The sequence below is a fragment of the Haliotis rufescens genome, unplaced genomic scaffold (assembly GCF_023055435.1).
Source record: "Haliotis rufescens isolate VD_foot unplaced genomic scaffold, xgHalRufe1.0.p SCAF_2, whole genome shotgun sequence".
NCBI classification, from domain to species: Eukaryota; Metazoa; Mollusca; class Gastropoda; order Lepetellida; family Haliotidae; genus Haliotis; species Haliotis rufescens.
Window position 1 is genome coordinate 26,892,100 of NW_025963890.1, and position 23,348 is coordinate 26,915,447.

General features: G+C 40.9%; 1 protein-coding gene across 1 annotated transcript in view; it reads left to right on the forward strand.

Moving 5' to 3' along the window:
* Positions 1-23,348, forward strand: part of LOC124120811 (tyrosine-protein kinase SYK-like) — a 220,906-nt gene that overhangs the window by 17,731 nt on the left and 179,827 nt on the right. The window contains exons 2-3 of the mRNA XM_046483671.2: positions 11,394-11,621; positions 18,198-18,432. Coding sequence (XP_046339627.1) covers positions 11,443-11,621; positions 18,198-18,432 — 414 coding nt within the window. The 5' untranslated portion in view covers positions 11,394-11,442. The remainder of the gene's footprint in view (positions 1-11,393; positions 11,622-18,197; positions 18,433-23,348) is intronic.

The following is a 23,348-nucleotide window of genomic DNA, read 5'->3' on the forward strand; positions in this document are numbered from 1 at the left end:
TTGCCAGCAAACTGCAGAAGATTAACAGTGAGTGAGTGAACATCGTTTCTATGTTTATACAAGAAAAGATGTTATGCCAAAAACACTCACAGTAGTTAGTGAGTAAACTCACGACCTGTCATGACCTGGTTGAGTGACTAAATCCTCCAATCAACGTGAAAGGATTACCCACAGAGAAAGAAAGCATTAAAGTCACCAGTAAATCTTATCCTAACGTAGTACTCCAACTTCTAAATGCCTCTCAAAGAAGGATTAAAATCCTAAAGATATCCTATCTATGTGGTATAGGTACTCACAACCTCTAATAATAAACTGTTACGTTTGGTATCCCCAGCAATACTCACTATGGTCATTGGGCAAATGTAAAAATCACAAACCCTAACGAGATTCTGTCTACATGGTCACACCCGGTGATTGTGAAGATCTCAAATTCTATCAACAGTCAGACAGCATGGCTGTTCATATTCATTTACAACATCCTCTTATAATTGGTATAAAAGTGTCCCACACAAAACCTTCTTTTATTTATTCTTTCAAAATACAAAACAGAATGTGGGGTGTGGGGAAATGGGACATATTCCTACGCGAAATAATGAGACATTAGTAGTGGTGACGGCTATATCATAATTGTACTGTCTAAAGCATAAATTTGGCGAACGAAAAACATTATAATTGCAATCAAATGGAATGACTCGTGTTGGCAAATGAATATGTTCGCAATCCACAAACAATCATTTTATTAATGGCGAACATTTACCAACCCGCGACAATGGTGTCAACACGGGGGTTCCCCTAGCAATAAACTCACATCTAAATTCACTACTGTTCTACTGTCGGCTAGCCACAATGGCTAGATGGGACCCTAGTTGAATGGTTCATACCATAAAAGTCTAACAACCGAACACTAATTAAGATGGGCTGACCTTGTATTTACGGTCTGGTGAACACAGCTCAATGGCCGCTCATTAACTCAAATTTCACATCTCATTGTTTTGTTTTATCTCACTATTCATTTGATAATTTTGTCAACTTCAACTGGAACCCGGTCCCGTGTTACACGCGTGGCACACGCGTGTGCAACGGGTTGCACACGCGCTGCACACCCGTTGCACCCTCGTGTCCAACGGGTGCTCACCCCGTGTGCAACCCGTTGAGCACCCGTGTCACATGCGTGTTACACTCGTTCTCAACGCGTGTTAGGGGAATGAACTTTTAGGCAGTAGTGTAGGTGATCTTCCTTCACTAAGTGTGTGTTGGGGGTAATACATGGGTGATCTTCCTTCACTTAATGTGTGTTAGGGGTGATACATGGGTGATCTCCCTTCACTAAGTGTGTTGAGGGTGATAATTATAAATATGTGATCTCCCTTCACTAAGTGTGTGTTTGGGGTGGTACATGGGTGATCTTCCTTCACCAAGTGTGTGTTGGGGGTGATACATGGGTGATCTCCCTTCACTAAGTGTGTGTTGGGGGTGATACATGGGTGATCTTCCTTCACTAAGTGTGTGTTTGGGGTGGTACATGGGTGATCTTCCTTCACTAAGTGTGTGTTGGGGGTGATACATGGGTGATCTCCCTTCACTAAGTGTGTGTTGGGGGTGATACATGGGTGATCTTCCTTCACTAAGTGTGTGTTTGGGGTGGTACATGGGTGATCTTCCTTCTCTAAGTGTGTGTTGGGGGTGATACATGGGTGATCTCCCTTCACTAAGTGTGTGTTGGGGATGATACATTGGTGATCTTCCTTCACTAAGTGTGTGTTGAGGGGGATAAATAGGTGATAGTGCTTTTTGTGAGCCTGAGGCGTGAAATGGGAATTTCTATTTTCCTTTCCTTTGAGTATGAGTTTGGCTTTTGTTGGATCTAGGGTTGAATTTTGTATAGCCATCTGCCAATCTTACTTGCGTCCCATTGGGCTTGCCATCTTTCTGCTAAAGAGGCTTTGATTTTGCTTTTTATCTCTAGTTTATTAAAGGGAGTATAGGCTGTATATCCGCTTTGTTTAGAGCTAGCTTTGCCAGTGAGTCTGCTTTTTCATTTCCATGAATATCTATGTGAGAGTGGATCCAACACAGCTCCACCTGTTGGTGCAATAGTTTTGTATATTCGTATAGAATATTGTTGACTGTGTTTTGAGTTCGGCGTTTGAGGTTCTGCCACTGATGGCTTGATGTGCACTTAGCAAGTCTGACAGAACGACTGCCTTTGCTTCTGGAAGTTCCGGTATGAGTCTGTGTGCATCTTAGCAGCTTTCCGCTAAAGATATTACTGCCATAAGAGCTATTCTCGAAGCTCTTTAAACCTATATTGTTATTAAACATTATCTTAATTATGACACAAATCTTAGCTAAGACAGTGAACTCTTTTGTGACAGAGGTAAAATAAGCTGTGTGGTTCCCAATTATCATGGTTCTGTTCGCATGAACAAAGCCTTCCAAATGGCGTGCTGGTTTTCTAAGGGGAATTAGTCAGCAAAGAGCCAGAGTCACAGGAGACTAATCACAATTTTATTTACAAGCACAGTTAAAAATTTCTTAACTACAACTGAAGGTGCCACAGAGAGTTGGTACAACCCTCGGGGCTGTGGGAGAGGTGAGCCTACATTATGGGGTGAGTCCTACAGTTAATGAATGGCCAGACGGAGGGGAACACTTAATCCTCTTCATCCTGTTCGACTGGCACTAATCTTGTTGTCATATTATAATAGACTATATTTACTGGGTGCTTGGAAAGAGATTACGGTATCACTATAGACTAGCTTTTATGGGGCTAATCCTTAATTAGTCTAAATTGAAGTATTTGCTGAATGTTATTCTAATATAGGTGATGACAGATTTACTTAAATAAAATAGTTCAAGCAAATCTATAAAACTATGTAGACATATCTTTTTTCCTAGATAATATTATATCTGAGAGATCGGAACTTGTTACTTTAGGCTAGTATTTATCTAAATGTTTTAATTTTTTAACTTATCCTGCATTACTCCGTATTGCATTTACTGCTGTCTTTGACAGAGAGACGAACTGTGTGAGATCCAGCTGCTGAAGAAAGTTGTTTCCATCTGTCCAAGAAGCAGCGCCCCGTCCCACACAGTCGGCACGTGACCTGAAAGTCATGACGTCACGTCAAAACACATAACTGCTTTGTTAGCCACACGGAACGGACGTATCTGTAACCCTCTTTGAAATATTAAAGCTTTATATGATCCTTACTTTGTGATGTTTACTACGACAGAGTCTGCTGTTTGTTTCTTGTATTTGGTTTGTTACCTTTGACTTCATTCTGTTGTTAATTGGTAACATTTCTCGCTCATGTTTGTGGCTCTCGTGACAGTATTTACAAGCGTATTGTTGTTTGTCCGGCGTATGGACATGCCCTCCCGTCATCGTTTATGGTTCCATCTTGGATGCAAGCTTGGATGCAGTCATTGTTTGCGCAAGTGACTCCCACCTCAGCGGCGCCGATGGTGCATCCTGCGACACTGGCGCCACTGACGGCCCCGACTACAGACACTCCGATTCCTGCGGCCCCCTCTACTTCGGGTGCTCATCGGTCTCGATCGTCTTACACCTCGTCGCCTCCGACTGCCTCTCTGCACTCGTCCAAGTCCGCTACCACCCGACCCAATGCTGACGGACCTTGTTACGATGTTGGACGAGGACTTCGCTAGGTTGTCCCTCACGCCGTCGTTCAAGGCTCCTCGTTTTCGGCTAATGGTTTCCCTTTCCACTCCTTTGATGTGGCTGACGGTGTGCACATCCTGGACGAGGACTTACATCGAATGACCGGGTCATCCCAGTCCGCCACCATATGTATGCCGGACTCCCGACTCGCTTTCGTGGAAACGGAACTGCGGCGTTCGTTAAAGCCACTGTCTACACTCGCCTCCTCTGCCAGAGTCATTGAGCAAGATCTCTCGGAGTCCAATCATAACAGGATCGACCACCTACGCACTGTTATGACCTTCAGTCTTCGCCAGGTCGACCATTTGCGAAATCATCTAAGAGCCGCTCTTGCGGAGATCACCGCTACACGAGTTGGGTTACTTGACTTCAAGCGTTCCTTACTACGACAACCTTGGTCGGGTCTTACCCTTTTTAATGGTGCCATTTCCACGACACACGCCCGGGTCTCCAGCTTCGCGAGGGATGAAACGGCTCTCAGAGCCTTGGAGCATGTCACGCACCAGTCAACAGCCAAGTCCTTCAAAGGCAACTACAAACCTCACCGCTCCTCTCTCAAGGACCTCTCCAAACATGCCTCGTCCTTTCGTGGCGTGGGAGATTAGGCCGGTTTGGGAGAAACTGGTCTATACTGGAGGACCCATTCATCACAAACATCCGCCGTCAGGGTACCAGCTCCCATTGGCAGTACGTCCTCCCCAGAGGTCCACTCCAACAACAGCCGCTTATTCGACACACCCCTTCAGGACAGCATCGACTCCCTACTTCTGAAGGAGGCCATAGAGATCGTGCACGACCCGGCTCGAAACCAAGGATTTTACTCCCCGGTGTTTCTGGTTCCCAAGAAGGGAACCACCAGCTGGCGCATGATACACAATCTCTCCACTTTCAACTGGCGCTACCTGGAACGTCCTCCTTACTTCCAAATGACGACGTTGCGACTGCTCAGGACAAGAATCACAGCAGGCGATTCCCTGATCAGCCTCGACATCCAGGACGCCTATCCTCGGCGCTTCCTCAGGTTCATTTTCAATGGTACCCATTACCAGTGAGCAGTCCTACCATTTGGAATTTCCACGGCCCCGTGGCTTTTCACACTGATCACCAAGTCTGTCGCCGCCTACCTACACCTGAGGAACATCAACTTCGATCCATACATCAACGACTGTCTCCTCAACAACCGGGACTCGAAGTTGCTGCTGCGCCACAGGGATTTTACCCTGCGGCTCTTCAATCAGTTGGGATGGATCGTCAATCAGACTAAGTCGGGGCTGACCCCATCGTTCCGTCTGCAGTTCATCGGGGGCCTGTTTCTCACGGATCAAGACCTCCTTCAAGTCCCCAGGGACAGGTGGTCGAAACATCGCCAGAGACAACCCTCTGAAACTTCCGGCCCAACCTACTGCTCCACCCACACAGTCGGTTGCCACACCCAAGCCCCGCTCGGTTTCGTCTGCACGCCTGGCACATCTGCAGAATGCCCTAGGAGCCAAGGGCTATTGAACAAGAGCGGCCAAGGCTATTGCTTTAGCCCATCGTCCATCAACACGGGGACTATATGATGATAAATGGTCCTGGTTCCAGGCATTCTGCTCTGACAAGCACCAGGATCCGATGACAGCGTCACCGCAGTTCCTGGCTGAGTTTTTTTCTGTACTTGCGCAGCACACGTCGATTAAAAGGCTCTACCATCTCCACGTACTTGGTAGCCATCAACACCGTTCTTGCCATCCCGGACAACCGGAGAATGACGAAAATTCATGAACTTCAGGCCTTGTTGCCTTGTCGAAGACCAGAAAGCCCGCCTGCGTGCGATCTGAATGTGGTCTTAAAGGCTCTTCGGGAGGCTCCCTTCTAACCACTCCACTCGTCTTCCTTTTAAGACTTAACGAAGAAGACGGTGTTTCTACTGGCCTTGGCTACTGCCCCCCGGGTTAGTGAGCTCCACGCCATCGACGTCTCTTGTGTCCGGTTCGAACGCGGGACTCATGGCCTAGTTCATCTTGGGCTGTGCTGGGACTTCATCGCAAAAAATCAACTCCCAGGACAGCCTGATAGATCCTTCACCATCCCTCCCCTTTCGTCGATTGTGGGTGCCGACGATGTGGAGGAGCTTTTATTATGCCCTGTTAGGGCCCTGAAGGTTTTCCTACGACGGTCTAAAGCCTGCCGCAAGTCTAGGAAACGCCTTTTCCTGCCAGTCTCCCCTTCGTCGCAGTTGGAGGTCAGCCGGAATACTATCTCCCTTTGGCTCCGGGCGGTCATCCTCCAAGCTTATAAAGTCGCCCGACTGGCCCCCCCCCCCCAAGGCTAACAACGCACACAAGATTCTGGTGGTTGCATCTACCATGGCTCTACACAGTAACTGTTCCCTCAAATCGATCATGGAAGGCTGTTTTTGGCGATCCGACACTGTTTTCGCCAGCCACTACCTTCGTGATGTAGCCTTGGAAGATGTCGCCGGCGTTCATAGCTTTGGTCCCCTGGTGGTAGCTCAACAGGTCACCAACCCCCGACGCCACTGATTCTCCGTTACCCTGAGCGGGGCCCGTCGAACTCTCTGGTGTTTATCACCCTATATTAGGAGGCTCTACTGTGTTCCGCATTCGCCCTTAGTTCTAGTTTTGGCTTTCCCGCCTCATACTATTTCTGTCACCTATTTCGGGTTCCCTCTTTTGCATCGACTCTCGTTTCCTTGGACAGGAATGGTCGCTGGTGTTCCGGTCATCTCTTGTATATGCGGTGCGGTTTCATCGGACCTTGTCGAGGGTTTCTTATGGCTCACATCTGAAGGTATGCCCACGGGCCGTGCTGTCTGATAAAGATGCAATACGGAGTTATGCAGGATAAGTTAAAAATATAAGTAAAATCTAAATATTTTTTACATTTGTATACTTATCCTGCATTACGAAGTCTAAGTGACCCCCCTGCGCTCCGCTGCCTCCCCACGAACTTTCCGATGTTATGTTAAAGCAGTTATGTGTTTTGACATGACGTCATGACTTCCGGGTCACGTGCCGACTGTGTGGGAGGGGGCGCTGCTTCCTGGACAGATGGAAACAACTTTCTTCAGCAGCTGGATCTCACACAATTTGTCTCTCTGTCAAAGACAGCAGTAAATGCAATACTGAGTAATGCAGGATAAGAATACAAATGTTAAAAATATTTAGATTTTACTGAAATCTTTTAAACTATGCATTCATAACTTTTGTCTTCCTGAAGAGTATGTCTGGGAGATGTGTTCTCAAAACCTTAGGCTAGCATCTATCTAAAAAGCTATAACTGAAACTACTGATATTTTGTATCTGCGTTTTACCTTGATTAATGTATTACGTGCTAACTATAATTATATGAAATGTTGTATAAATGTTACACAATGATAACTTATAAAAGCCCTTGCTGTGGATCTAATTATTTATGAAAACTTAGTATAAATGTTGTTCATTACTATATATGTGTTACCATTACATGGTGTTAGTAAAGCTTGGTATTCCGAGCGTTTGTGTAATGTTACATCATGATAACATCATCAATTTATCAGGATATTCCCTTTATTGGAATTTTATCATTATTATTTGTTTTATTTTATTTGAGTTTTAAAAATAAACAATAAACAGCCCTTATGATTAATGCTGTTGTCTCATGTTATTGTCATGTACATCTATTGTTGACAGTGATGTCAATTTTGTCCTATATTCCCCTAAGAGCTAATTGCCCGTCAACATGCACGTTGACAACTGGTGTTAGAATCCAGCTGGAGTAACTCTTGCGTTTACTCCCGATCCAGTAACCTCTCTATATGCCTGCCATCCTGAAGAACAATCATCAACTCAAGCCATGAAGAGCAAAGAAACAAGATTGAAGAAAACAACAAGAATCTCTCTGATGCCAACTTTCCTGATGAAATTTTCCATTCAAGATTTTGTTAATCCCACAGCCATCATCATGCAGACCCTGCACAATACAGAAGCCACCTCACGGGCACCTACAAGATGGACACTGTGTACAAGATATCTCATTGGGACTTACTAATTTGTGTTTACTTAAGGGACTCAATCCAGGACATATATTGTGTGACTGTTGAATAGTGCAACCAAGTATGTTTGATCAAAGCCAGTATATTAATGCCAAAATGTGTCTTTCCAAAGTTCAGTTTTGTATATGTGCAATATTCTCCAATTTTACATCTTTAATCACGCTAGATCTTTGAAGTTATTGTGTAGGGAATTTTTGAAATGTCTCCAGGCCATGCCAGTCATATAGATACAGCTAGGGCCCAGACAAACCTAAGCTGTAGGGTTATCGAGTCACACCTTAAAGTTAGACTCGTAATTTCAAAAATCTAAACAACAAAATTTGTCATTTGTTAGAAGTTATTAATGTGCACAGTTTGGTACAAAAATGAATGTATTGTTTAGGACTTTGAATTCAGATGAGGGATATTCTTGGGTAAGCCACCCCCACACATATGTATATTGTATGTCAGTATTAAGTAATTAACAGCACAGCAGTATTCAGCATTTCAGAGTTTTGATGTTGGAATTAAGGATTTTTATTTTTCTTGGGCATAGCACCCACAATATCTGGGCAAGCTCCGTTAAAGACACGGGAAGAGCAACCATTGTACTTAAAAGGGTAAACATACCCACAAGTACCGTTTGAGTCGCGCGGTAAAGTTAGACTCCTGGTTTCAAATTTCTTTTTGCGAAATATTTGCTGAGATGTTTAATTCGTACTTTTTATGACATGACTCATTATCATTATCATTATTCGGTACTGAGTTGCACCACCAAGCCAGACTCCTGAATTCAAAGACCCTTCAATGATATATTTATTGAATCTGTGCAAAGTTGTATTTTCCTCGTAGGGAAATTGCACATTACAAAGAATACTTGGTTAAAGTAACAAATGTTATATTTGGGATATCATTCCTGTGTTCAATACTTGGTTAGTTTTCAAACTGGCACTTAATGAAACTGGCTATATGATCATTTTCATACCGTCATTGGATAGGTATACATGCACAAGTATTTCAACGACATCCTTAACTCATCTAACTGATTTTGTTCACATTTTGCACTGTTGTTTCTGTCTGTGAAAAAGTTCACACATATCAATTTGTACTTGATTAAGCTTGTGCTCCGAGCTTCACGGAACGGAGGGAAGTTGTCATAGCAACTGATTTGCGACAACCATTGTCTGAAGAACATTCCAAAGGCTAATTACCCTGTAGCCATGACATGTGCATGTCTCCATAACTTAATTGTCACTAAGTATTAGGCGCTAATCCCAGTTGTTAATCTTCACCAACATTTCATTGTATATTGACTGTCAGTCAGCCTGGACTACCATATCACTTCTTGTTAACTACTGCTTTTGCTTTATAGTATGGCATTTATTGCCTTAATTGATCATCCCTGAACTGTGTCTGTTCATCAAGCCCATATGGGAAAATGTCCAAAGCAACGTCATTGTCTCTTTGTCTGTCCATTGTTGTTCGTTACTATATATGTGTTACCATTACATGGTGTTAGGCAAGCTTGGTATTCCGAGCGTTGGTGTAAGGACGATCTCGAGCAGGATGTGCCGCTCGTAGGAAACGTCCTGAGGTTGAGCTGGAACTCCGCTCACCATATGCATGCCTGAGCCGGAAGGTCCGCTCATCGCTGTGTTTGTGTTGTCAGAGCAGGTATTCAGCTCATTGTGCAATTGTTTTTATTGTTTACATGTTGTGCATATAGCATTCCGGTACAGTGATATCGATTTTGTCCTTTATTCCCCCAAGATCTAATTCCCCGTCAACATGCGCGTTGACAGCACACCGGCTTTGGCATCCACATCTCTCAACCTCTAAAACAAACAAAATCTTACCGACTCCCCAATAATCAATCAATCTTTAAGACCGAACTCATGGACATGGCCACAGCCCTTCGAAACCCACAAATAAAAACCCACCAAAACATCCTCATCCTCACAGACTCCCTCAGTGAACTAACTAAAGCAGGCAAACAGAAGACACACAGAACAACACTCCAAAACACACTAAACTTAAACTCTGAGTTAACTCTAGAAAAAAATCAACTTTAAAGCTCTAGGCAAATACCTAATTAAAACAGATCTTATTAACCGAATATAACCCTCAAATAATAAACAAAACTAATTAAAAAAAACAATAATAATAAATAAACAAACCAAACAACTCGCTCAACACTCACACCTCCCTCAGTCTCTTCCCCCCTTGCCATTCATTCCAAATACAATAATTGGCCTGGCCTGCTTGCAGTTGGAAAGCGCATGTAAAATCCCCAACCTCAGTCAGTCAGTCGGCTTTTGCGAAGTGTTGTGTGTCTTAAAGGCAAATACCTAATTAAAACAGATCTTATTAACCGAATATAACCCACAAATAATCAAAACAAAACAAATTAAGTAACAAAAAAAAAAAAAAATAAACAAACCAAACATCTCGCTCAACACTCACACCTCCCTCAGTCTCTCTCTCCCCCCCCCCCCCCCCCCACGCCATTCATTCCAAATACATTAAATGGCCTGGTCGGCCTGTGTGCGACATATGCTTGCAGTCGGAAAGTGCACGTAAAATCCCCAGTCAGTCGGCTTTTGCGACTGTGATAACTCACCAGAAGCTCATTATGTAATTCCTATTCTTTGAATGACATTGTTATATGCTTGTAACAACTGCTGCTCAAACAAATGTGTTGGTGTTTATGTTATAGTTGGTATTTCCTCTACCAAAAGTGGGCAATGAGGCCGTCTTATTGTTGATAATCATTTTGGAGACATAAATGTGAAGTTTCATTAATGCGAACAAAGACCACTCACATTTTTCATATTTTAATTCACGCTCACGTTAACTTCAAGATTTACAGTATATCTTTAATATGTTTTTACTCAACTCTAAAGAATCTAAACTTGAATCGTTTTCTTTTATCATACATAGTGGAATATTCATTCATGGACAAAAATAATTTTCAAACAGCATGCCATCTAGCTATCCATAATCAATACGGTGCTCACTCCATTAGGTGCTATATATTTCATACGTTGTACTCGCAGTCAAAGAAAAAACACTCTCTATATAAATACCACCCTTGATAATAAAAAATCACAGTTATTGCAAGAGCAGTTAATCACGGTGCTTGTGTTTCAACTAAAATATTTGAAAAAGTATGTTGTTTCAAGCAACTTTTTATAGGGAATGAATGTTAAAGTATCATCTGTTATCGACTCATTGTTAGGCTTGTCATAATCAGTAAATATGATGTTTCAGTGGTGTTTGCTACGATGTGTTGTTTGTGTTTTGAAAGTGCAAGTGAAAACCACTCATGCAGTTTTGTGGTTAGAAAGGATACAGTAGACACACACTCTCCAATTGTTTACTTGAACATAGCGGTTTTTGGCCACCATTTTTCTGTCGTAGGCTCCGAACCTGGCTTAATTTTTGTCCTTAACTGTAGATAACTTTGCGCTAAGACAGCCTCGAGAATAGACTTAACTTAGATTTTCTTTCACTATGACACCTTTATGCCAATCTTTTTGGCTAAGACAGCTTCATGAATAGGCCATCTCGGTCTGAATCTTTTCCTGCATATCATGTTTATATTTGGAATTATAGATTTTAAGGTTTCACACTCTTTTGCAGGAGCAGAAATATACAATTGTTTTTGTAATTAATTTTGTGCATTAATTCCAGGTTTGTGCTCTGTCTTCTTGTGAAGTGAAAAGGAACTGAACAATGCATTATGGCTAGTTTGGCACTTCCAGAAAAAGCTTCATCAGCCAGATTCTTTTATGGACGTATAACGCGAGACGAAGCAGAAGTCATTTTAAAAGAGCGAGGCTGCAATGAAGGCCTCTATCTTTTGCGAGAGAGCATCAGTCCACTGGGGAACTATGCCATCAGCATCTGTCACCACAACAAGTATGTGTAGTTCTTGAATTGGGAGTCTTAGACTAGCTTCATGTATAAGACCATGGACTAGCTTCATGTATAGGACTATGGACTAGCTTCATGTATAAGACCATGGACTAGCTTCATGTATAGGACTATGGACTAGCTTCATGTATAGGACTATGGACTAGCTTCATGTAAAGGACCATACACTAGCTTCATGTATAGGACTATGGACTAGCTTCATGTATAGGGCCATAGACTAGCTTCATGTATAGGACTATGGATTAGCTTCATGTATAGGACCATGGATTAGTTTCATGTATAGGACCATGGACTAGCTTCATGTATAGGACCATGGACTAGTTTCATGTATAGGACTATGGACTAGCTTCATGTATAGGACTATGGACTAGCTTCATGTATAGGACCATGGATTAGTTTCATGTATAGGACTATGGACTAGCTTCATGTATAGGACTATGGACTAGCTTCATGTATAAGACCATGGACTAGCTTCATGTATAGGACTATGGACTAGCTTCATGTATAGGACCATGGATTAGTTGCATGTATAGGACCATGGACTAGCTTCATGTATAGGACCATGGACTAGATTCATGTATAGGACTATGGACTAGTTTCATGTATAGGACTATGGACAAGCTTCATGTATAGGACCATGGATAAGTTTCATGTATAGGACCATGGACTAGCTTCATGTATAGGACCATGGACTAGCTTTATGTATAGGACCATAGACTATCTTCATGTATAGGTCCATGGATTAGTTTCATGTATAGGACCATTGATTAACTTCATGTATAGGACCATACACTAGCTTCATGTATAGGACTATGGACTAGCTTCATGTATAGGTCCATGGATTAGCTTCATGTATAGGACTATGGACTAGCTTCATGTATAGGACTATGGACTAGCTTCATGTATAGGACTATGGACTAGCTTCATGTATAGGACTATGGACTAGCTTCATGTATAGGTCCATGGATTAGCTTCATGTATAGGACCATGGATTAGTTTCATGTATAGGACTATGGACTAGCTTCATGTATAGGACCATTGATTAACTTCACGTATAGGACCATAGACTAGCTTCATGTATAGGTCCATTGATTAGCTTCATGTATAGGACTATGGACTAGCTTCATGTATAGGACTATGGACTAGCTTCATGTATAGGACTATGGACTAGTTTCATGTATAAGACCATGGACTAGCTTCATGTATAGGACTATGGACTAGCTTCATGTATAGGACTATGGACAAGCTTCATGTATAGGACTATGGACTAGCTTCATGTATAAGACTATGGACTAGCTTCATGTATAGGACCATGGACTAGCTTCATGTATAGGACTATGGACTAGCTTCATGTATAGGACCATACACTAGCTTCATGTATAGGACCATGGACTAGCTTCATGTATAGGACCATGGACTAGCTTCATGTATAGGACCATAGACTAGCTTCATGTATAAGACCATGGACTAGCTTCATGTATAGGACTATGGACTAGCTTCATGTATAGGACTATGGACTAGCTTCATGTATAAGACCATGGACTAGCTTCATGTATAGGACTATGGACTAGCTTCATGTATAGGACTATGGACTAGCTTCATGTATAAGACCATGGACTAGCTTCATGTATAGGACTATGGACTAGCTTCATGTATAAGACCATGGACTAGCTTCATGTATAGGACTATGGACTAGCTTCATGTATAGGACTATGGACTAGCTTCATGTATAAGACCATGGACTAGCTTCATGTATAGGACTATGGACTAGCTTCATGTATAAGACCATGGACTAGCTTCATGTATAGGACTATGGACTAGCTTCATGTATAGGACTATGGACTAGCTTTATGTAAAGGACCATACACTAGCTTCATGTATAGGACTATGGACTAGTTTCATGTATAGGACTATGGACTAGCTTCATGTATAGGACCATGGACAAGATTCATGTATAGGACTATGGACTAGCTTCACGTATAGGGCCATAGACTAGCTTCATGTATAAGACCATGGATTAGCTTCATGTATAGGACCATGGACTAGCTTTATGTATAGGACCATGGACTAGCTTCATGTATAGGACCATGGACTAGCTTCATGTATAGGACCATGGACTAGCTTCATGTATAAGACCATGGACTAGTTTCATGTATAGGACTATGGACTAGCTTCATGTATAGGACTATGGACTAGCTTCATGTATAGGACCATGGATTAGTTTCATGTATAGGACTATGGACTAGCTTCATGTATAGGACTATGGACTAGCTTCATGTATAAGACCATGGACTAGCTTCATGTATAGGACTATGGACTAGCTTCATGTATAGGGCTATGGACTAGCTTCATGTATAAGACCATGGACTAGTTTCATGTATAGGACTATGGACTAGCTTCATGTATAGGACTATGGACTAGCTTCATGTATAGGACTATGGACTAGCTTCATGTATAGGACTATGGACTAGCTTCATGTATAGGACTATGGACTAGCTTCATGTATAAGACCATGGACTAGCTTCATGTATAGGACTATGGACTAGCTTCATGTATAGGACTATGGACTAGCTTTATGTAAAGGACCATACACTAGCTTCATGTATAGGACTATGGACTAGTTTCATGTATAGGACTATGGACTAGCTTCATGTATAGGACCATGGACAAGATTCATGTATAGGACTATGGACTAGCTTCACGTATAGGGCCATAGACTAGCTTCATGTATAAGACCATGGATTAGCTTCATGTATAGGACCATGGACTAGCTTTATGTATAGGACCATGGACTAGCTTCATGTATAGGACCATGGACTAGCTTCATGTATAGGACCATGGACTAGCTTCATGTATAAGACCATGGACTAGTTTCATGTATAGGACTATGGACTAGCTTCATGTATAGGACTATGGACTAGCTTCATGTATAGGACCATGGATTAGTTTCATGTATAGGACTATGGACTAGCTTCATGTATAGGACTATGGACTAGCTTCATGTATAAGACCATGGACTAGCTTCATGTATAGGACTATGGACTAGCTTCATGTATAGGGCTATGGACTAGCTTCATGTATAAGACCATGGACTAGTTTCATGTATAGGACTATGGACTAGCTTCATGTATAGGACTATGGACTAGCTTCATGTATAGGACCATGGATTAGTTTCATGTATAGGACTATGGACTAGCTTCATGTATAGGACCATGGACTAGATTCATGTATAGGACTATGGACAAGTTTCATGTATAGGACTATGGACTAGCTTCATGTATAGGACCATGGTTTAGTTTCATGTATAGGACCATGGACTAGCTTCATGTATAGGACCATGGACTAGCTTTATGTATAGGACCATAGACTAGCTTCATGTATAGGTCCATGGATTAGCTTCATGTTTAGGACCATTGATTAACTTCATGTATAGGACCATACACTAGCTTCATGTATAGGACTATGAACTAGCTTCATTTATAGGTCCATGGATTAGCTTCACGTATAGGACCATGGATTAGTTTCATGTATAGGACTATGGACTAGCTTCATGTATAGGACTATGGACTAGCTTCATGTATAGGACTATGAACTAGCTTCATGTATAGGACTATGGACTAGTTTCATGTATAGGACTATGGACTAGCTTGATGTATAGGTCCATGGATTAGCTTCATGTATAGGACTATGGACTAGCTTCATGTATAGGACTTTGGACTAGCTTCATGTATAGGACTATGGACTAGCTTCATGTATAGGTCCATGGATTAGCTTCATGTATAGGACCACGGATTAGTTTCATGTATAGGACTATGGACTAGCTTCATGTATAGGACCACTGATTAACTTCACGTATAGGACCATAGACTAGCTTCATGTATAGGTCCATGGATTAGCTTCATGTATAGGACTATGGACTAGCTTCATGTATAGGACTATGGACTAGCTTCATGTATAGGACTATGGACTAGCTTTATGTATAAGACCATGGACTAGCTTCATGTATAGGACTATGGACTAGCTTCATGTATAGGACTATGGACTAGCTTCATGTATAGGACTATGGACTAGCTTTATGTATAAGACCATGGACTAGCTTCATGTATAGGACTATAGACTAGCTTCATGTATAGGACTATGGACTAGCTTCATGTATAGGACTATGGACTAGCTTCATGTATAGGACCATACACTAGCTTCATGTATAGGACCATGGACTAGCTTCATGTATAGGACCATGGATTAGCTTCATCTATAGGACCATGGACTAGCTTTAATGTATAGGACCATAGACTAGCTTCATGTATAAGACCATGGACTAGCTTCATGTATAGGACTAGCTTCATGTATAGGACTATGGACTAGCTTCATGTATAAGACCATGGACTAGCTTCATGTATAGGACTATGGACTAGCTTCATGTATAAGACCATGGACTAGCTTCATGTATAGGACTATGGACTAGCTTCATGTATAGGACCATGGATTAGCTTCATGTATAGGACTATGGACTAGCTTTAATGTATAGGACCATAGACTAGCTTCATGTATAAGACCATGGACTAGCTTCATGTATAGGACTATGGACTAGCTTCATGTATAGGACTATGGACTAGCTTCATGTATAAGACCATGGACTAGCTTCATGTATAGGACTATGGACTAGCTTCATGTATAGGACTATGGACTAGCTTTATGTAAAGGACCATACACTAGCTTCATGTATAGGACTATGGACTAGCTTCATGTATAGGACTATGGACTAGCTTCCTGTAAATGACCATACACTAGCTTCATGTATAGGACTATGGACTAGCTTTATGGAAAGGACCATACACTAGCTTCATGTATAGGACTATGGACTAGCTTCATGTATAGGACCATACACTAGCTTCATGTATAGGACTATGGACTAGCTTTATGGAAAGGACCATACACTAGCTTCATGTATAGGACTATGGACTAGCTTCATGTAAAGGACCATACACTAGCTTCATGTATAGGACTATGGACTAGCTTTATGGAAAGGATTATACACTAGCTTCATGTATAGGACCATGGATTAGCTTCATGTATAGGACCATGGACTAGCTTCATGTATAGGACTATGGACTAGCTTTATGTAAAGGACCATACACTAGCTTCATGTATAGGACCATGGACTAGCTTCATGTATAGGACCATAGACTAGCTTCATGTATAGGTCCATGGATTAGCTTCATGTATAGGACCATGGACTAGCTTCATGTATAGGACCATAGACTTGCTTCATGTATAGGTCCATGGATTAGCTTCATGTATAGGACCATGGATTAATTTCATGTATAGGACCATAGACTTGCATCATGTATAGGTCCATGGATTAGCTTCATGTTTAGGACCATTGATTAACTTCATGTATAGGACCATACACTAGCTTCATGTATAGGACTAGCTTCATGTATAGGACTATGGACTAGCTTCATGTATAAGACCATGGACTAGCTTCATGTATAAGACCATGGACTAGCTTCATGTATAGGACTATGGACTAGCTTCATGTATAGGACTATGGACTAGCTTCATGTATAGGACTATGGACTAGCTTCATGTATAGGACCATGGACTAGCTTCATGTATAGGACCATAGACTAGCTTCATGTATAGGACCATGGATTAGCTTCATGTATAGGACCATGGATTAGCTTCATGTATAGGACCATGGACTAGCTTCATGTATAGGACTATGGACTAGCTTTATGTAAAGGACCATACACTAGCTTCATGTATAGGACCATGGACTAGCTTCATGTATAGGACCATAGACTAGCTTCATGTATAGGTCCATGGATTAGCTTCATGTATAGGACCATGGACTAGCTTCATGTATAGGACCATAGACTTGCTTCATGTATAGGTCCATGGATTAGCTTCATGTATAGGACCATGGATTAGTTTCATGTATAGGTCCATAGACTTGCTTCATGTATAGGTCCATGGATTAGCTTCATGTATAGGACCATGGACTAGCTTCATGTATAGGACCATGGATTAGCTTCATGTATAGGACCATGGATTAGTTTCATGTATAGGACCATGGACTAGCTTCATGTATAAGACCATGGACTAGCTTCATATATAGGATCATTGATTAGCTTCACGGAGACTTTTATTACCGAGACTTGGGGTACGGGGTCAAGGGATACCGAGAAGTTGTCATCAACAACCCATGCTTGTAAGAGATGAGGTTTTTTTCAGGCTAGCTTACTTGGTTGATGCATGTCACCGTGTCCCAATTGTGTGTATCGAAGCTGATGATCTCAATCACTAGTTGTCTGGTCCAGGCTGGAACATTTACAGGCTGCTCTCATATACCTGGAATATTGCTGAGTGCAGTGTTAAACAACAAATAATAATAGATGCACACTCCATGAAATAGATCATATTGATATGAATATTATCTCATCTTATCTTATTAAATTGCAACATTGGGTGTATATTAAAATGCTAAAACTTTTTCTAACTATTAATGTTTTCATGAGATGACATATTTGTATGACATGTCATTGGCCTTTGTTTCAGGGTGCACCACTACATAATTGAGAAACAGGTTGATGGAACGTTCATGATACCTGAAGGACGGAGATTCCAAGGACCTATAGAACTTATCAAATTTTACCAGAACAACCCTGATGGATTTGTGACAAGGCCCACAGCACCATGCAACAGGGGTTCTAACCAGACACCTGTTGCTTTCAGGGGCATGACCTACCATGATCTGGAGAAGGAGCTCATGCAGAGGGCCAAGTCTATTAAGGTTAAACATATTTCTTAATCTATTCCAATTCTTAAATTGAATGAGAATATATTTTTTTGGTTGACTTGTGTCCATGATTCCTGTCATCATGTGTATTGTGTGCTAGGCATCAGGTATTTTATAGCATTGAACAATGTGGAGTTTCGATTCGATCACTTAGACTGGAAATCCAATAACATACAGGAACTATTCAGTAGGAGAAGAAGTTAAAGATTATTGTCCCCCGCCGCGCGAAAGCGCGAAGCGGGGGATATAGTATTCACGACCGTCCGTACGTCCGTCCGTCCGTCCGTACGTCCCACCTGTTTGTTGCCGCGATATCTCAAGAACTAAACACTGGATTGTCTTCATATTTGGAACTATGGTGTATATACAAATTCCGCAGACACCAGTCGGTTTTGGTGACCTTGACCCCAATTTCAAGGTCACAGCAGGCAAATCTGCTTTTGGAGTTGGAAAACGGTGTTGCCGCGATATCTCAAGAACTAATCGCTGGATTGTCTTCATATTTGGAACTATGGTGTATATACAGACTCCGCAGACACCAGTCGGTTTTGGTGACCTTGATCCCATTTTCAAGGTCACAGCGGGCAAATCTGCTTTTGGAGTTAGAAAACGGTGTTGCCGCGATATCTCAAGAACTAAACACTGGATTGTTTTCATATTTGGAACTATGGTGTATATACAGACTCCGCAGACACCAGTCGGTTTTGGTGACCTTGACCCCATTTTCAAGGTCACAGCAGGCAAATGGAAAACGGTGTTGCCGCAATATCTCAAGAACTAATCACTGGATTGTCTTCATATTTGGTACTATGGTGTATATACAGGCGGGGGACATTTCGTCACTTTGTGACAAATACTTGTTAGTAATCATGGGTATCTGTAATGTAGCAAATCAACCAGTGATCATTCTGAAATGTCGCCAATGACCCTAGTCTCTTGAATCGTTTAGAATGGGAACCTTTGATAATTTCCTGTTTGTTCAAACATTAGATTTGCCAGTTTCTGATGTAAATAGTGTTGTATATCTTTCCATTAGACAAGTGTTAGAAGATGAAATGTAAATTTAACTGAACTCCTTTTGAGTGTAGTATTAACATTGTAATTGCATATAAACAGATTAATGAATAACCATTTAGGAGATAAACCTACTGTGTTTTCAAATTCGATGTAGTCCCACTGTAGAGTAGAGACCTCTTATTTTAATTTTGAACCGAGCACACTTTAGCACAAGGTTTCAAATGTATAAATAAGAAATAATTAAATAAGTTGACAAATAACCCTCTAAACTTAGTCCAAAGATAGATGTTTTAATTTCATTGCAACCTGCTCTGCACTGTTTGGACTCACCAAGTCATTTCTTGGAAATCGAAAATGCCATTTCCCATTGTAGGGGTGATAGGTTGTAGAAATAGTTATAAAAATGCTTAACGAATTTCTCGAACAAACTTTATGAATTAACATTCTACTATTTATTTTACATGTTTAAGACTTATTAGTTAGTTATTAATTACCCCCAGTAAATAATAAAAAAATCAAAATAAATGCCTCTCCTACCTGAACATAGATGTGGCAGAACTTGACCTACATCACGGTTACTCACACCTCACAACTGTCAATGGCTGCCAATGTTGTTGTTTACATTTTCTGTGCCTCAGACAAGTTACATGAAGCAAGATGACAACCCTGATTTAGGATGTGGTTCAACATTAGCCTGTAGATATAATGGGAATGAGCCTGATGTATGTTGTGATTGATTACCAGTGGAACTGGAGTATGACTGAACAGATGCTTTTTAGGCTGCAGACGAGCAGGCTCTTTTGACGCGACAAATCTGATTTGACCTGTCAATTTTAAGATTTCACGCTTTCAAAGCCAGCGTGTGAAAGCAATGAGACAATTGTGGCCCAGAAACAGTGGTTCATATCTGATTTTCTTAATTGTGTGTGTTCAGAAATGAATTTCATCAAGTTTGATAAGATATGATCAAGTGCCAGTGCTGTGATGTCAGTGATATCAGGACATTGTTTTCTGATGGACTTTCGAAACCCCTCCTGCCAAATCCTCACGGTGGTCGTTCATGAAGATGGCAATGCATATCGATCACAAAAAGGTTTGTAAAAAGCATGTTGTCATGAATAAAGTTTCTTAAAACAATTGTCAGTTGTTTCAATGACGGAATTGCCTGTTCCCAGTCTTTTCACTATCGAACATGTCCCTAACATTTTCATAAACATTTCATTTGTATGCAAAAGATATGCCTTCATAAAGTTCTGTAATCTCATCATCCAAGCAGTCGGCCTAAAACATCATTTCGTCACCAAAAACACATTTGTAGAAGGAATTATCTTGGTCTTGGAATTGTATTGAGTACTTTGATGACAGAACCTTATGCGATTATCCTGATAATGCCATACAAAGCAGCTTTTGCCGCATCTGTTGTTGTATGATCCAAGATCAGAGGAAGAGAAATATCCTCATAAATAATAACAAATACATGTCCAATATCAAAACAGTTTTTGTTTGTTTTGAGATATTCTTTTCAATATTTGATTTACATTTTGATGCCTGGCATCTGTCTGGATTTGCAGGTGTGATCAGTGATGACATAAGTGAGTAGAACTCTTGTCTTGACCCCAGCAGTGACAATTCACAGGATGCAATTAGTGTTTGAATGACATTGTTTATATCCTTGGTACAAGTGTTGCTTAATAAACAGTGATGTGGAATACATAGTTGTTTGTTTTCAGTCTCACACTCTGACTCCGACACACCAAATTTGCAACAAATGGCTGAAGCCACTAATTTATCAGCCTAGTTAATCCGACACAGTGATCAGCGTACTCCGTGGTAATCTGCCCTCAAGTACACAGCCCTGTGTATTGATGCGAGACTAGTCGGCAAATAGCTGCATATTTCAACGTCTGCAGAGATAAACTGGCTTAACAATGAACAATTACTGCATTAAATAAACAAAACAGGATTAATCACATACCTAGATTACCTCATTCTTATTAAAATCGGACACAAGATTGCTACTGCTGAGGATATCCCATTACAGGTCACGTCAGAACGACCTTTCGCGAACTTTGACAGAACTATCATGGTATAACATTTATACTAAGTTATCCTATAATAATTAGATCCACATCAAGTGCTTTTATGAGTTATCATGGTGTAATATTTATACATCATTTCATATAATTATAGTTAATGGTATAACATTTATACTAAGTTATCCTATAATAATTAGATCCACATCAAGTACTTTTATGAGTTATCATGGTGTAATATTTATAAATCATTTCATATAATTATAGTTAAGCAAGTAATATTTATCATCAGGTAAAATGTATATATAAAATATCAGTAGTTTCAGTTATAGCTTTTTAGATAGATGCTAGCCTAAGGTAATGGGAGCGCATCTAGACATACTATTCAATAAGACAAGAGTTACGTCTACATAGTTTAATAGATTTGAAGCTTTTAGATAAATGCTAGCCTAAGGTATCAAGATCCCATCTCCCAGACAAAAGATATGTCTACATAGTCTTATAGATTACTTACTTACTTACTTACTTACTTACTTTGGAGATTTAACGTGCGCTTTCCGACTGATGCGTATTTCGCACACGGGCCCGGCCAGGCCATTTAATGTTTCCGAAAGGGGCGAAAGTGGTCTGTGCAACCCAAGAGGGGGGTTTTAGGGGTTGCTTATATAGAATTTGGGAATTTTGAGATTTGGAATAGATGCCGATGGGATTGGGGAGGAGAACTAAGGGAGCTGGGTATGGTGGATGTTTGTTTGTTTATGTGATTTTGATTTGGTAGGTTATTGTGTTTTTAGATGCGTTTTATTAGTTCCGTTTTGATTAAGAATACGCCTAAGGCCTTGAAGTTTTCTAGTTTATTTTGTGGGTTTAGTATTGCTTCTAGAGTTAGAGCCTTGTTTAGATTGAGGGTGGTTTGTAATGCGGTTCGATGTGTTAGGTAGTGTGTGCAGTGAATGAGCGTGTGTTCTGGGGTTTCTGGTTGTTTGCAGTGTGGGCAGTTACCTGTAGTGTGTTTTTTTTAATTTTTTAGGTGGTTATTTAGGTTGGTGTGTCCTGTTTGGAGTTTAGTGATTACTCTGTCGATTTTTTTCGATGGATGGAGAATTTTGGGTTTGGTTAGTGGTTTGCTGAGCACTTTTTTGATTTGGCTATTTGAGTTTAGATATAGGTTATGCCATTTTTTGTGATTTTTTGCTTGTTTACACTTTTAATTTCTGATTTTGAGATGGGTAAGTTTAAGCTTATTTCTGGGATTTTGAGGGATAGTTTAGCTGCTTTATCGGCTTTTTCGTTACCGTATATTCCTACGTGGGCGGGTATCCACAAGAAGGTTATTTGTTTGCCTGCCTTAGTTAGGTCGTTGGAGCTTTTAAGTATTTGATTTATTAATTTAGGTCGGTTTTTGGTATTTTTGTTTTGGAGGGCTTGCAGTCCACTTAGGGATTCGGTAAGTATTAGGATTTTTTTGTGTTTTTTGGATTCTTGATTATGGAGGGCTGAGGCCATGCCCATTAGTTCTGCCGTGAATATTGATTGGTTGTTTGGGAGTCGGAAGGATTGTGTGGTTTTAGTTGGTTGTGTGGTATGGACTCCGAAACCTGTGTGTTTTGAGGTCGGATCTGAGGATCCGTCCGTGTAAATGTGACACCAATTTGGCCAATTTTCGTGTATGTATGCTAGTGTGGTAGTTTTAGCTATAAGATTAAATTAAGATTTTTAATTTGGTGTTCATTTAGGTAGTTTGTTATTCTTTGGGATATTGGGGTAAGTAAGGGGTGTTTACGAGCTAGAGCTTGGTTTTTGGGGCTGATGTTTTGGTTTATTAAGTTTTGGATGAGAGGGTTTGATTGGGACGCGGCC